Below are 14,468 nucleotides of genomic sequence, written 5' to 3' on the forward strand. Positions count from 1 at the left end.
TGGATCTCATTCAGGGCATGAGTTTAGGAAGTCAAGGCTTTGTCAAAGTAGCCGATTAATATATTAAAGTAGAGGATAACACTGGGTGACAAGTGGTGTGTTTCAAAGTTGTTTTTTGGAGGGGTCAGCAGTACCAGGATTGGATATGATGACCTGGGAAATCTGCTTTTGAACTAGGCTTTTGAGACAATTATATCCTGTGAAAGCTGGCATGAGAGTGGTGGTGTATTGCTGTAAAGAGCCTGCATCTGAACAAATACATTTGCTTCAAATGCCAGGGCTGTATGGGAGGGAATGTTTGACATGGAAAGGATGGCAACTGTCAAAATGTAAGTACTATTGTTTGTTTATTGGTTTAATGTGGATGGAAGTGTGTAGCTGTCCTTTGGTGAAGATTAAATCAACATCAAAGAAAGTGGCATGGGATTTGGAATAGGACCATGTGAATTTCACTGGATGTATTTATCCCAACAGCCTAGTTCAAAAGCAGATTACCTGGGTCATCACATCCAGTCCTGGTACTGCCAATCAATCCAAAAAACAACTTCAGAGCACTCCACTTGACACCCAGTATTATCCTTATCTTGAATGTATTAATCAGCTGCTTCAACAAAGCCACGACTTCCTAAAATCATGCCCTGAAATATGATCCATTCTGTCTGAGATATTGCCTACCACACCTAGCATAGCTTTTCATCACCCTCCTAATCTCTGCAATATCCTTGTCAGACCCTATCTCTTTCTGCACCCATCTCTCTACCCTATGGGTTCTACTGCTACGACCATCCCCACTGCAAGACTTGCCCTGTGCACCCTCCTACAACCACCTATTGCAGACCTATAACTGGCAAAATATGTACTTCTAAGGGAGAGCCCCCTGTGAAATAACACATTTCATATACCATCCGTTATGTAAACACTGTTCGCCCTTTTACATTGTCTTGACTACCATCCAGTTATCAGTTCAGGATGAATGGGCATAGGCAGAGGGTGTATACCGGCAACATACAATATCCTGTTGCAGAGCATATTCTACAACGTGACAGTTATGACCTCGTTGCCTGTTTCACCACCCACACCATCTGGATTCTTCCCCCCAACACCAGTTTCTCAGAACTCCGCAGTTGGTAACTAGTGCTACAACATATCCTTGGTTCTCACCTTAATTTACATTAATTCATTCAGTCTCGGCATTTCTTCACAGTAACAACTCCTTTCTTCACTCCAATTTGGTTTTCTACGTCTTTCATTTTCTGGCCTGTCTATTTAAATATTTTTAGTATCACTTAATTGTAAAAATGTTCTGAACATGAACTACTTGTATATTGTTTCCATTTTTCTGTACATGTGGACTAACCCCAAAGAGGAATAGTAAAAAAGTTGTACCTGTAGTTTATACTCTTCATTTGAGTTAGACGTGGTAGGCAAGTGGTCATCAGCAAGAGGAGTTATAATTTTGAAACAACTAGGAACCTTCTTTTGCTTTACCTCATATTCTCCATTACTCTTTATCAAGTGCAGTATGAGCAGCATACAAAGCTCAGACACTCTTGTCATTATTATTTATTCATTCAGCCAGTATATCGACTAGAACAATAGAGTTCAGGTAGGTTCCTATATTTTTCAATTTTGAAATAAGCCTGTAAAAACTATCAAGTACACCTCCTTCCTCAGAAGGCCACTTCCTAACAACCATCCAATTTTAACAGTGAAGGTATCCCTATAAATATCTCCATTCTTCTGCTTTTATGTGTAGGTCTTGCTTTCTTTCATATAGCTACCCTATTCATTACATGGTTTATATATAAGGCTACAGTATCCTGTTTAATATTATAAACCACTCTTCTATCTGCTTCTGTACTTTTGTGGTAACTTACTCGTACTCTGTTCAGAATCCATACTTAATTACTGAGCTTCCATACCACTGTCTCTTAAATATACTCCTCTGTGTTCCTTTCAATGTGCCTAAGACTTAATTTGCTTATTGTAAAAGTATCGTACTGCTGTTGCTCTTAATTACTCCAGGTGGATTTCACCTTTATGTTAGTTCGGCATTCGATTACTGTATCAGGGTATCTTTCAGCTTTCCTAATCCTTCACTCTTCAGTGTGACAATGCTGATGTCCAGCATTCATGCAGTTAACTTTGAAAGAATATTGTTATTTAGGTAATATATCTTTTTCTTGGTCTTATAGCAACATTAAATGACTGCAAGTTTATTACTCACAAGAACTTAGTAATCCCTAAATATCCTCATCTTATAGTTACATAGGTGTTGTGAAAAATTACACAGTAAATTGTCATCCATCAAATATTACATAATAAACTGTTAGTGTCTGTTATAATCAAATACCCACAAATTATTAATATTTCATACGGTAGCAAGTGTCCCATTATTTGATCATTGTAAATAGGTTAGGAAAAGGAAATATAATTTAACAAAGATAGGATGATAGGAAATAGGATAATGGATAACTGGGGCACCACTCTCCTGAGGTAACTGGCACCTATCATTTCCGTGTTCCTGTGATGTCGAAGAGAGTTCCCAAGACATTATCCTGGATACAGCAATCGACCCACATACCTGAGTTTGCTTAATATATGCAAGAGGCTTTATGCCTTAGATTTCAAAATCTACCTTTGTTTCTTTTAGCTCTCAATGAATATTTAATGTTTCTATTTGTCATATTGCAAACTTTACAAATAAATATATAGTTAAACCTGAAACTATAATTACCTTGTTGAATGTTAACACTAATTCAATTATACTTCGTTGTTTTTTTGTAAATACCACCTGTCACAGGGCAGCTAAATAAACCTTGGGCAAATCTGTTATAATTTATATTTCTTCAATTGAAACTTGTATAAAAATTTTACAGCTTTTCCTAAATAGGCAGATTTACCACTATATCTGCCATGGGAGGTGTGTTAATAATTAATTCAACATCAGGTTCAATCTGTATTTCACATAAATTATAACTGCACTCCTCCAAAGTTGACGAAGTGGAACACAGAAGTCTATTTTATGTTTTGAAATATTTAGACTGACAGTCGTGTCTGAGGCTTGTTTTGATTCAATATTTAACACAACAGAACCTGTAATTAATGGATTTACCTCAAAATTAGATTGCACAATACACCAAAATGTAAAACCTTTGCTAAATTGCACAATCTAGCTTGTAACTGAGATATTCAATTATTAATTTCTAATTTTTCTTTACATGATTTTGTGATGTGCTCTACAAGTCTCAGGGCCTGGATATCTGTTTTGACTTTTAAAATAGCACTAGTGATTTATAGTCTGTTATTAAGTTCATCAATTGTTTGTTACTTTGCTCATCCAAAGCTTTTTCAAATGTAATATCTTGAGCTTCGATGTTCCATTTACTTCAGCCTTATTTGCCTCTAGTTTAACAGCTCACCAGATCGAGAACCCAAACTTTTCATCTTGAGATTTGTTACCTGCATTAGTAACACATAATCTAACATTTACATCTATGTGATTACTCTGCTATTCGCAATAAAGTGCAGAGGTTTCAATGAACCACCTTCAAGCTGTCTCTCTACCATTCCACTCTCAAATGGCATGTGGGAAAAATGAGCACTTAAATCTTTCTCTATGAGCCCTGATTTCTCTTACTTTATCATGATGATCATTTCTACCTATGTAGGTGGGTGTCAACAGAATGTTTTCACAGTGGGAGGAGAAAACTGGTGATTGAAATTTCATGGGAAGATCCCGACACAACAAAAAACGCCTTTGTTTTAATGATTGCCACTCCATTTCCGTATTATGTCTGTGGCACTATTTTGTGATAATACAAAAAGAGCTGCCTTTCTTTGAACTTTATCAATGTCATCTGTCAGTCACACCTGATGACGATCCCACACCACACAGCAGTACTTCAGGATAGGGCGGACAAGCCTGGTGTAATTAGTCTCTTTTGTAGACCTGTTGCACCTTCTAAGTGTTCTGCCAATGAATCACAGTCTTTGGTTGGCTCTACCCACAACATTATCTGTGTGATCGTTCCAATTTAGGTTATTCGTAATTGTAATCCCTAAGTATTTAGTTGAATTTACAGCCTTCAGATTTGTGTGACTTATTGCATAATCGAAATTTAGCAGATTTCTTTTAGTACTCATGTGAATAACTTCACACTTTTCTTTACTCAGGGTCATCTGATGACCTTACAAGATGGTAAATGACAGCATCATCTGCAAACAATCTAAGAGGGCTACTCAGTTTCTTTCCTATGCCATTAGTATAGATTAGGAACAATGGAGGGCCTATAACTCTTCCTTGGGAAATTCCGGATATTATTTCTGTTTTACTCGATGACTTTCCATCTAATACTACAAACTGTGACCTTTCTGACAGGAAATCTCGAATCAAGTTGCACAACTTAGGCAATATTCCATAGGCACGCAGTTTGGTTAGAAGATACATCTACGGTGTCGAAAGCCTTGTGGAAATCTAAAAATGTGGAATCAATTTGACATCCCTTGTCAATAGCACTCATTACTTCACGAGTATAAATAGCTAGTTTAAGTCGGCACTTGGCGTATCTGGTTTAGTGTGTAAGTCAGCAATAGCCTTCAACATCTCTTCCATCTTCATGGTTCTCACTGTCCTACAGTGAAAGTAATAATGAGGTTGCAACTAATATTTTTGCGTTACTAATTGTCATGGTATTTAGATAATATTCCATTGGACACAAACAATAAACCTGTGATTGTAATATCCACTTCTAATTGCCCAATAGCACATGCATCACTACCATCACCACCACAACCAAGCTATAAATCAGCCTGGATTAAATACAGCTCACCACACTTGATTCAATAGCATGGCTTGTAGCGATGCTGACAGAAGTTGGATCACAATTCCGGGAAATTGCTGAAGGTTGACAAGTGGCTGACACAGTTGTTGCTTGATGCCATGGTGTGTTTGGCGAACTGGTGAGACAATCATAGTGCTTTTCTAGTTCCATGTGCAGTTTCGATTCATATACTTTAATAACTTCTTCTGCAGTGTAATTGTTGGCAACTGAATTAATGGTTATTCATTGAAACACCAATTCTTCTGACGCCTGTTAACTCTTCTTACACATAATTACTTAACATCTTCACTGGACTGCTATAGCTGTTGGACTGCTTTCTGCAGACAACAGCACTATTTTTCCATGAAATTTTATGTCACAACTGCTAATTTCTTCTGAATGTTCTATTAATATTTTCTTCTTATTCAAATTATCTTGATTCTCGGCACAGAATTCATCCTGGATCCTGCGGTAGGTTCCAGAATGAATTGTTGTCTATGCCTGAAATAATAAGTACTTGTAAACATTCAGATTGTGAATGTTGTACCTCTCAAATACTGAACAGCTGCTTCTTGAAATACTATTCAAACTGTGTAGTTATTCTTAATATATATCTATTCACCAATGCCGCTGTTCATGTGCTGGACTCTGGAAACTTTAATCAGTTCTTACTTTCTGCCAAATAATAGAAAGTATTTCTTCTGACAACAGTTACATCATGTCTTTTGTTACAATGTTCACACATTCGATTTGATGTTACATAAACTCACTCTGAAATTCTGTATGAATCCGACAGGCTATGCATCATCATATGTCCTCCATTATGTAAATACCACTGTCAAGGAACTCCCTTTATTTGATAGCACATCATGCTTCTGTGAGCCAGGACATCATAGCAAGGAATAACTGCCTAATCGGCAAGTATGCCAACTGATAGCAAAACTGCCATTGTCGTCCCACCTTGGGGACGCATGGCAGCTGTCTGTCCTAGTGTACATGCTCAAATGACAGCAGACTTTACAACCATTTGCAATTCTAAAGTAATTAGGTAATAACAAAAGTAGTCATTCATCAGATAGGTAGGGGTTGAATAACACATCGCTTTACCAAACATGATGTGTTACACCATATGCACAGTTGTACAAATTTATGAAAGAGTTGTTGGAGTTGCATAGTCATTACAATTTTGTGTCCATCTTATTTTCTCATGAGTGAGTGAGAGTTCTGTACTACTTTTTTAGAAAATGCCCCCCAAAACTTTATCTTGGAAGTAATTACACAACCCTATAGTTGAATGAAACTGATAGTCTCATAAAAGCTTTGTGTAACACTTTTAGAACATTTCCTGGTTGAATTAAAGGAAACAGTAAAATGCTTTTTAGTGTTTCTGAAGGGGAAAAAAGTAATGAATAGTGTTTATAAAAATTGTTTTGTTCGGGAATATACAGGGTGAACCAGAACTCCACCAACAAACTTTCAGAAGTTGTTCAGCGGTACCTTCTGAGTATTTTGGAACAAGGGACCCACAGTCTCTGTCAACTTGTTACAGAGTAATAATGTAATTAACGTTTATTCAGTATGTTACCACAGTCATCCTTAATTCTGTGAAAATACCTCCACAATACTGAAGAAGCTTGTAAGTATGAAAAAAGCAAAAACATGCAACACACAACACAGAGTAATGCAACAACCCTCAGACAAAACACTGTACTGCCATGTGGTTGTGATTGCTCAGCATAGTGTCATCAGGCTGGTCTTCCATTGCATTCAGTGAGCTCATACACAAGGCCAATTATTGGCCAACTCCGTGTCAATAAACCTGTCAATGTAGCTGTGTCTCACTATTAACAAGAAGTAGCACTGCCAGAAGGACAAAACCCAAGACAGAACTGAGTAGTACTGAATGCAAGCATAAAAGTGAAGGGTGAAATGGGTACCATTATTAATAGCAACAGGTACCATAAGTGAATGGAAACAAGTTAAGTAATGCTTCTGGTGATTTTGCATGTGGTAACAGCGTAGATTTTCTATAGATTAAAATTTGTATTTGTTACGGCTCTTGATCTTCAACTTTATCTGGACACGGTTATTTTTTTTATGCTTGCATTCTAACAATCATGTTATGTAATATCATAATCCAAATACTAACCAACCAATATATACACGAGGCATGTTCAGAAAGCAAGTGTATTAGATTTTTAATTTTTTTAGAAAAGGTATTTGGGGAAAAAAATCCTCAATATTGTTGATACACAGGTTAACTATTTTTCCACATAATCGCCATACCATTCAGTGTATATGGTGAACTGTAGCACAAGCTTCTTTATGCCCTCCTCGAAGTACTCTCCTGCCAGCTCCTTCAGAACCTCTTCTGCACTGGCTTGTTGGTTGAAACTTTAATTCCACTAATGTTTGCCTTCTGGGAGGTGAAAAGTTGATGAACTGAAGGCGCCAAGTCAGGGGAATGACGGGGGTGGTTTAGAATATCCCATCCAAATAAGTCTAAGAGTGCCTTGGTGGCTAAGAATGTGTGAGGATGGGCGTTGTGGTACAATAAGCACATTCCTCTCACCAGCATTCCCCTCCTTTTGTTTTGAATGCTCCTTTTGAGTGTTTTTTAGGCTCTCACAATATCATTGTGCACTGATGGTCTCCCTCCTCCCCTCAGAGGCAGAAATTTTACAAAATGGTGCCATTTCAGTCCCAAAACACCAAGGCCATGTTTTTTTTTTTTTTGCCCGAAATTGTGGTTTTGAATTTTTTAGCAGATGGGGAATTGGTGTGATGCCACTGTGACGACTGTCTTTTTGTCTCAGGCTTGTAGTGAGCCACCCTTGTTTCATCCCCAGTCACAGTAGAGCTCAGAAAATCCTCACATTTCAATTAAGTCACTCAAGAAGCTCATGGGTGCTGTTGGTCCGATTTTTCTTGTGCTCTCCGTCAGCCGTTTTAGGACATATCTTGTGCACAGTTTCAGTATACTAGTATTTCTGTGAGTGTCTTGTATAAGAGAGTTGCGGAAGAATTGCAGAAATTTCATCCACTGTCAATCAGAGGTTTTCCAGAACAGTGCCCTTGATTTTTTGCAACAACTCATCAGTCAAAATGAAAGGTCTTCTGCTCATCTGTTGATCATGAACATTCATTCTGCCTCCACTGAATTCCCTTTTGATGGGTGCTATTCCTTCTGTGAGCAGGAAGTTGATCACAGTACGTGGCTCACACATGGCTGGATTTCTTACCAACATCTGTCATGCAACTGGACACCACAAAACTGTGTGTTCCTGTGATGTTTCCTCTCTTCAGGGGACCTGCTGCCGCCATTTTTTTCTTCTACAACTCATTGTTGCCAACCCTTAGAAGACCAAAAAGTCCAGCCCATTATTATCACAGTACACTCGCTTTCTGAATATGCCTCTTAGATAACAGACAGCATACTGCATTGTTGCTCCCACAGCTTTTATAAATTAAATGGATTATCTATCTTTCAGGCTTCCTTATATAAATCTGGATGAAATTGGCATTATGTGCTTGTGCTGACTTGGAGAATTTTCAATAACTGCCATAATGACTGATAACTTAAGCCCTTTCGTGTACTGGGCACAAACGGAGAATTGTGTGACACTGAAGGTTGATTTAAAAGATGTAAAGGTATGGATATGTGTACAATTTAACATTTGTTGTAGCATCTTCTCATTTTGCAACACTGTTAACATTTGCTTTGTTACAGGATCCACAAATAAAACTTACACCAAATAAACTACAGTTTTCTGCCCATGGCCAGGGTGCTAAAGGACCACACAGCTACTCATTTTCATTGGATTTCCACTCTCCTATTGATAAAGAGGTAAATGTTAAGCTCTTTAAGCACAGTAATATAAGAGGAAAAATTTTGTTGTTTGGAATTGTGCTAACTACACAGAAACGTATGTAAATCTACTACGAGGTGTTTTAAGTCCAAATAGTCACTGATTTTATTTATTATGTTTTCCCCCCTCTTGAGTCTCTTGTTGTGTATTCATAATGTTAACCCCAACTGAGTGGATATTGTATTTTGATACTAAATATATGAAAGGTTGTAATGTTCCTTTCATCCATCCTCGGAGCTGACTTGCCACATTCCAATTTCAGCCACTCTCAGTATCCACACACACTTACCAATGTGTGATGTGCAAAGCAAATTAATGCTGCATGTTGCTCTGCAGATTTACTCAGAAATGTTTATTGGTAGACCTGGATTAATTCAATGCACTGCTAAACTTATAAACACAGTCTAAATAAGGGTTGACAGCCTCACTTTGTACCATGATGTATTACAATTTCAAATTCAATCCCCCTCAGGAGCTCTTAGCTCTTTCGTGAGTTCGTGTATGGTGCATGTGAAGCTACGAGCTGTTGTGGCACCTATATCCTTCCCAGGCTCTATTCCCTTCCCCATGCCTCACCCTCCCTGTTCTCTTCCTTCCCCCTTGTCCCCTCCTTCCCCTCTCTGTGTCCTTGCTTACGCTGGCCTGACTGTCATCCTGGTTTCTGCTATCTCTTATGGTTTTATTCTGATTTTTTTCCATCACCATTCCTTTTCGGCATTTTTGGTCCCTTTTTGGGGTTTGACCTCCCCTTCTAAATTTTGTCTCCACAGTGTGAGCCAACTGGGGAAGAACACCTTACTTAGTCTTCATTGTGTGCCCTTTTGGTTAAACCCCCTGACAACACAAGGATCACAGTTCTGGTACCTGCACTGCCACTTCTCTGTGTGCGCCTAGGAGTGATTGTTTGTCAATCTGGACCATTAGTACCACTGGCTATGGCCGCCATGCCACGTGGCCCTTGCTACATCTGTGTGGCACTATGGGGAGAGCTCCTGATCGGAGTGAATGGATAAAAACACATGTTTTGCATACAAAATGTAGAATTAAGCTCCAAAAATCTGTCCATTCTTCTGTGTCTTCTCTTTAATTCGAAAAGAATCCTTTAATGCTGTTTCTTATGATCCTGTGGCGTGCCCTTAACTGGCTATCTTCTGGGAGGAGGGCCAGGTTTGCTGGCTTGGTGTGAATCCCTTTCCCCACTACCTGGCCTGCACCAGGACTCACAGGATACACTTCCACCACCACCACCACCACCACCACCAAGCCATTATTTTTTGTGGAAACTATCTAAAACAAGTTTGGTGAAGTGACGTTTGGGAGTAAGAAGTGGTCAGGTTCACTGTTGAACAAAACTACTTCTGCCACCCAATCTGCCTGTGACCATCTTGGTGACATCCTAGTGTCCATTACTCCTCAACAGTCTTTCAATATGGCCAGATAGTCATTTTACCTTCACACTGATGAGGAACCTTGGCCTAATCTGGAATGGCAGGGTGTTCTTTTGTTTGGCATGTTCAGAAAAACTGTAAGGACAATCACATCAATACCAGCGCCTTTATTATTTGAGGCGGGTACCCTCCCAGCCTGATATGCAGTGGACCCTCCCTGTAATGAGTGTGGATACTCACTCCATAAGCCCCCTCTTCCCCCCCCCCCCTTCCCCTCCCCTCCCTACGTTCTGCAACTCGCATATGTTAATTATCGTGACCATCACTCTCCATGCTCACCAGATTACCCAGTTTATAAGAAGGAAAAGAAGATACAGGAATATAAGTTCTTTGATGGTTTATCCTACTCTGAGGGTCATTGAAAATATGATCGTTTCACTCTTTGTGTGTGACATCTAATTTTGCCTCAATTGTGTCCTGTCCCTTTCCTCCCTCTGCCTTATCCCAGTTCCACCCACTTCTCCTCTCCCCCTTCCTTTTCCCTGCGGTTCTCAAGTGGTCTCCTCTGGGTGCCACACTCCCTAACCAGCTGGCGAAGTGTCCCCCTCCTTTGATGTTTGATGCCTACCAGTGATGCCCCCCCCCCCCCCCCCCCCCCCTCTCTCTCTCTCTCTCTCTCTCTCTCTCTCTCTCTCTCTCTCTCTCTCTCTCTCTCTCTCTGTGTGTGTGTGTGTGTGTGTGTGTGTGTGTGTGTGTGTGTGTGTGCTCTTCTCAACCTACAAAAGAGGAAAAAAATTATAAGTTTCCTTTTCCTTCAGTGCCTCCAGAGGTGCCGACTTTCCCCTCATAACCTGAGTCTGACCTCTTCTTTATGGATGTCGCCCTGTACTTATTGGTAACTGATGGTGACCTGATTGTGTGACCAGTTTATTCAATGGAATTGTAAAAGATACTGCTACCACCTTTTGGAGCAGCAATTCCTTGTTTTCTTTTACTCCATAGCTTCTGTAGTTCTCCAGGAATCTCATTATACTGATGCTCACTCACCGACCATTTGTGGGTCCCATGCATTGTGTTGAAACTTGGTTGGCTCTTGGTGGGCTTCCGTTGTTAATTCATGGATCCCCCTACTTTGCACCACTTTGAGAGCGGTTGCCATCCAGGTCCACTAGAATACTGCAATCACAGTTTGCAATCTCTCGCTCACTTCCCCTCCAATGATCCCTTCATTGTACTAGTTGCCAAATGATGACCTCTGTGATAGTGACCACTTCCAATTGATTCTCTCATTTCCTTCCTGTCTCGTGATATGTCCAGGTTATCCTGCTTTCCATCATGTCAATTGGTCTCTGTATTCTTCCCACGTCATGTTTACCACCTCTTTGTCAGGTTGTATTAATGAAATGGTCCGTGATGTGTCTGATATGATTATTTCCACTGCCTGCATTGCTGTTCCACACTTGATGGGCCTCTTTTGCCCCTCGCCAGACTCTTCGTGGAGCACAGCCGTTGCCATCACCATCCCCGATTGCCTTTGAGCATTGCAACGCCTCAGGCAACACCTTTCCTTGGCCACTCTTACTATCTTTAAATGCCTTCATGCCAAACATCTGGCCTCTGTAGGCCTGTTTTTCACCCTTGCTCTATATGTGGATGATTTCTATATCTGGGCTAGTTGCCACTTGGTGGCCTCTGTGGAGCAACAGCTCAAGGATGCCATCCGATGCTCTTCTGCATGGTCTCTCTCACACAGTTTTCATTTCTCCCCACTTAAATCATGGGTGGTGCATTCTACTCTTTTTATGACTTTGGGGTGTTGCCTGCACACTGCCCACCATCTGGTGGGTTTTACCGGTTCTACATCTACATGGATACTCTGCAAATCACATTCAAGTGCCTGGCAGAGGGTTCGTCAAACCACCTCACATCTCTCTGGCATCATTTCAATATTCACTCTTTTTCCTGAAAATTCCTCGGCCCCAGATTCAGATGAATCTCTTTTGTTGGAGTCTGTGAAAGCCACCATTGCTCCAGGGGTTTTCCATTGTTTGTTCTGCCTGCTCTTACGAGAATTTCGGAATGCTATTATTTTTTACAACTGTTGCTCTAAATCTGTGAAATATGCCTTCATGTCTTCTGTTCACATGGAAGTCTTATCTCTTGCCTGCCATGTGCGGGGTGTTTACCACGTAACTGATGGCCATTTACTTGGCACTCTGCTTTATTAAATGGTCCTCCCTCACCATAGTTTGTTATCTATGGAGTCAATGAGTGTCCATCAGGCTATCACCCTGTGTTTTTTCCCTCCACCCTGTTGTCCCTGCCATCCACAACCTTCTCACCAATCTTGAACATGCTGCTGGGGTAATGAGCTTGTGGATCGTCGGGTGGGGGGACAGAGAGCAGGCAGCCACCTGTGCGCCCCCCCCCCCCCCCCCATTTCCATGACCCATCTGGGGGCAGATTTGTGGCTTCAAATTCCTTTTCGCTCAGTCATATGCCTACTCTTGAGGGGGTGGGAGTGGGGAGCAACCTCACTCCCACTGTTTAATAAACTTCGTGTGATTCAGGGGACTCCCGCCATGTGTCATTCTTTCCTCTGCTCCTCTTGGCAAAAAATCTACCATCCTCTGGCATCTTTGTGTCAGCCGTACCAGATTGACCCTTAGTTTTTCATTCCGTAATGAGCTGCCCCCCTCCTCCCCTCCCTTTGTATTTGCAGCCTCCCATCATTGTGATCTATATTTTGCTTGACTGACCCTGCATTTTGGTCCTTTGCACTAAATACATCCTCCCACTGTGCTTGTTCCTGGTATTAGCGGACAACTCTTGCATTGTTAGGCCCGTCCTCAGTTCTCATTGCAAAAGTGGTCCATCCTCCAGAATTGTTGTCCATCGTTTAATGTTGCTGCTCATTTGTGAGGCCTTCAGCCTTGCCTCCACACCAGCCTGGTCCCCCCCCCCCCCCTCTTCCCTAAGTTTTGTCTGTGGTCTTTTGCGCTGTTTAATTTTCCCTGTTCTTGTGACTTCTTCCTGGGGTTTTGTCCCAGTTGTGTCACCACCATGGTATTGTGTGGAGATCAGGATGGATCTTGGTGGTGCTAGTGCCCCATCATGCTGGGACCCTTGCTATCACCACTCCCGACTTGGCTCCCCTGCCCCCTCTACCCCGTATACTCTTATTGCTGCCGCAGTGCTCCTTCTGCATGTTTGTTTGCCAGTTTCCCATCAACTGGAATGTGGTGTTGTTCCTTCCTTAGTTCCTGCCACCTGGTATAATGGGACCAATGACCTCACTATTTGGTCCACCACCACCACCAATCAACCAACCAACCAAAGTCAAAAATTAAAACCCTGTAATTACTTTCTGAAAGCTTCTGAAATATGGGCACTGTACTACATAATGCACACCTCTAACAGTTCATAGCCTGCCTCTAGCTGTCTCGAGCAACTTCTGCAGCTAACATCTACAGCCAACAAAACAGGAATACAGTTGTAGGTCAGGAGGGAGAAATCACTCAAAAACATCAACTCAAATTTCCACTGAAACAAATGGAATTTATTGGCATCAGTTAAAGCTTGTAAAATGTGCTTCTTTCATTGAACATCACCTTCATGTATGTACTTTAAGTGGATACACAACCTGGCAAAAGACATCTGCCCACTTAACATCTACATGCTCACTCACATAGAAAAATCAGAAAATAACTAAACAGAATTGCGCACCTGTGGCCAGGAACTCATTTTCCAATTATCTCAGGTTTTCTGTACTGGAAATGCTCTATGAGTCACTAAATCTCCCAACCAAAATTCAGCAAAACTTCCACGTAAGTGCCTCACTCCAAAAAACTGTCCTTCCAAGACTGACAGGAGGGCTGCAGAGTGACCTGTTTGCAAATACCGAGCTGCTTTGTTAAAGTGACCTGAGGAATCCGCTACTGTATGTGCAGCCTAGTCTGTCTTGTGACTTAGTACATACACCCAGCAAGTGATTATTTGCTTGCTTTTTCAAGAATATTTGAAAACGTGTGCAAACATCTCCTTAAAGATCTGACTGCAAGTAGTATATTGTCCAAGTCACATTTGGGGTTCCCTAAGGGTTCTGATGTAGAGAAAGCTATTTTACATGTACAGTGAGACTGTACTTAATTTGTTAGATAACAAATTAGAAACTATTGGTATTTTCTGTGACCTGTCAAAAGCCTTTGACTGTGTGAATCACAGCATTCTCTTAAGTAAATTAGAATATTATAGTGTCACCAGCAGTGCTGCGAAATGGTTCAAATCTTACCTAACAGGAAACAAAGGGTGTCACTGTGAAATACCTGTGCAGTAAGCAGTCAGTCTCCATCTGATTGGGAATTAATTACATGTGATGTTTCTCAAGG

The 14,468-nt window shown here is 40.8% G+C and overlaps 1 protein-coding gene across 4 annotated transcripts in view; it reads left to right on the forward strand.

The window, feature by feature from the left end:
* LOC126094450 (very-long-chain (3R)-3-hydroxyacyl-CoA dehydratase) overlaps positions 1-14,468 on the forward strand; it is a 174,466-nt gene that overhangs the window by 54,000 nt on the left and 105,998 nt on the right. For all 4 annotated transcript variants that reach the window (XM_049908821.1, XM_049908825.1, XM_049908822.1 and 1 more), the window contains exons 2-3: positions 8,315-8,474; positions 8,554-8,670. In XM_049908821.1, the coding sequence (XP_049764778.1) occupies positions 8,391-8,474; positions 8,554-8,670 (201 nt within the window). In that variant the 5' untranslated portion in view covers positions 8,315-8,390. The remainder of the gene's footprint in view (positions 1-8,314; positions 8,475-8,553; positions 8,671-14,468) is intronic.

Source organism: Schistocerca cancellata, chromosome 8 (genome assembly GCF_023864275.1).
Source record: "Schistocerca cancellata isolate TAMUIC-IGC-003103 chromosome 8, iqSchCanc2.1, whole genome shotgun sequence".
In the NCBI taxonomy this organism is placed as follows: domain Eukaryota; kingdom Metazoa; phylum Arthropoda; class Insecta; order Orthoptera; family Acrididae; genus Schistocerca; species Schistocerca cancellata.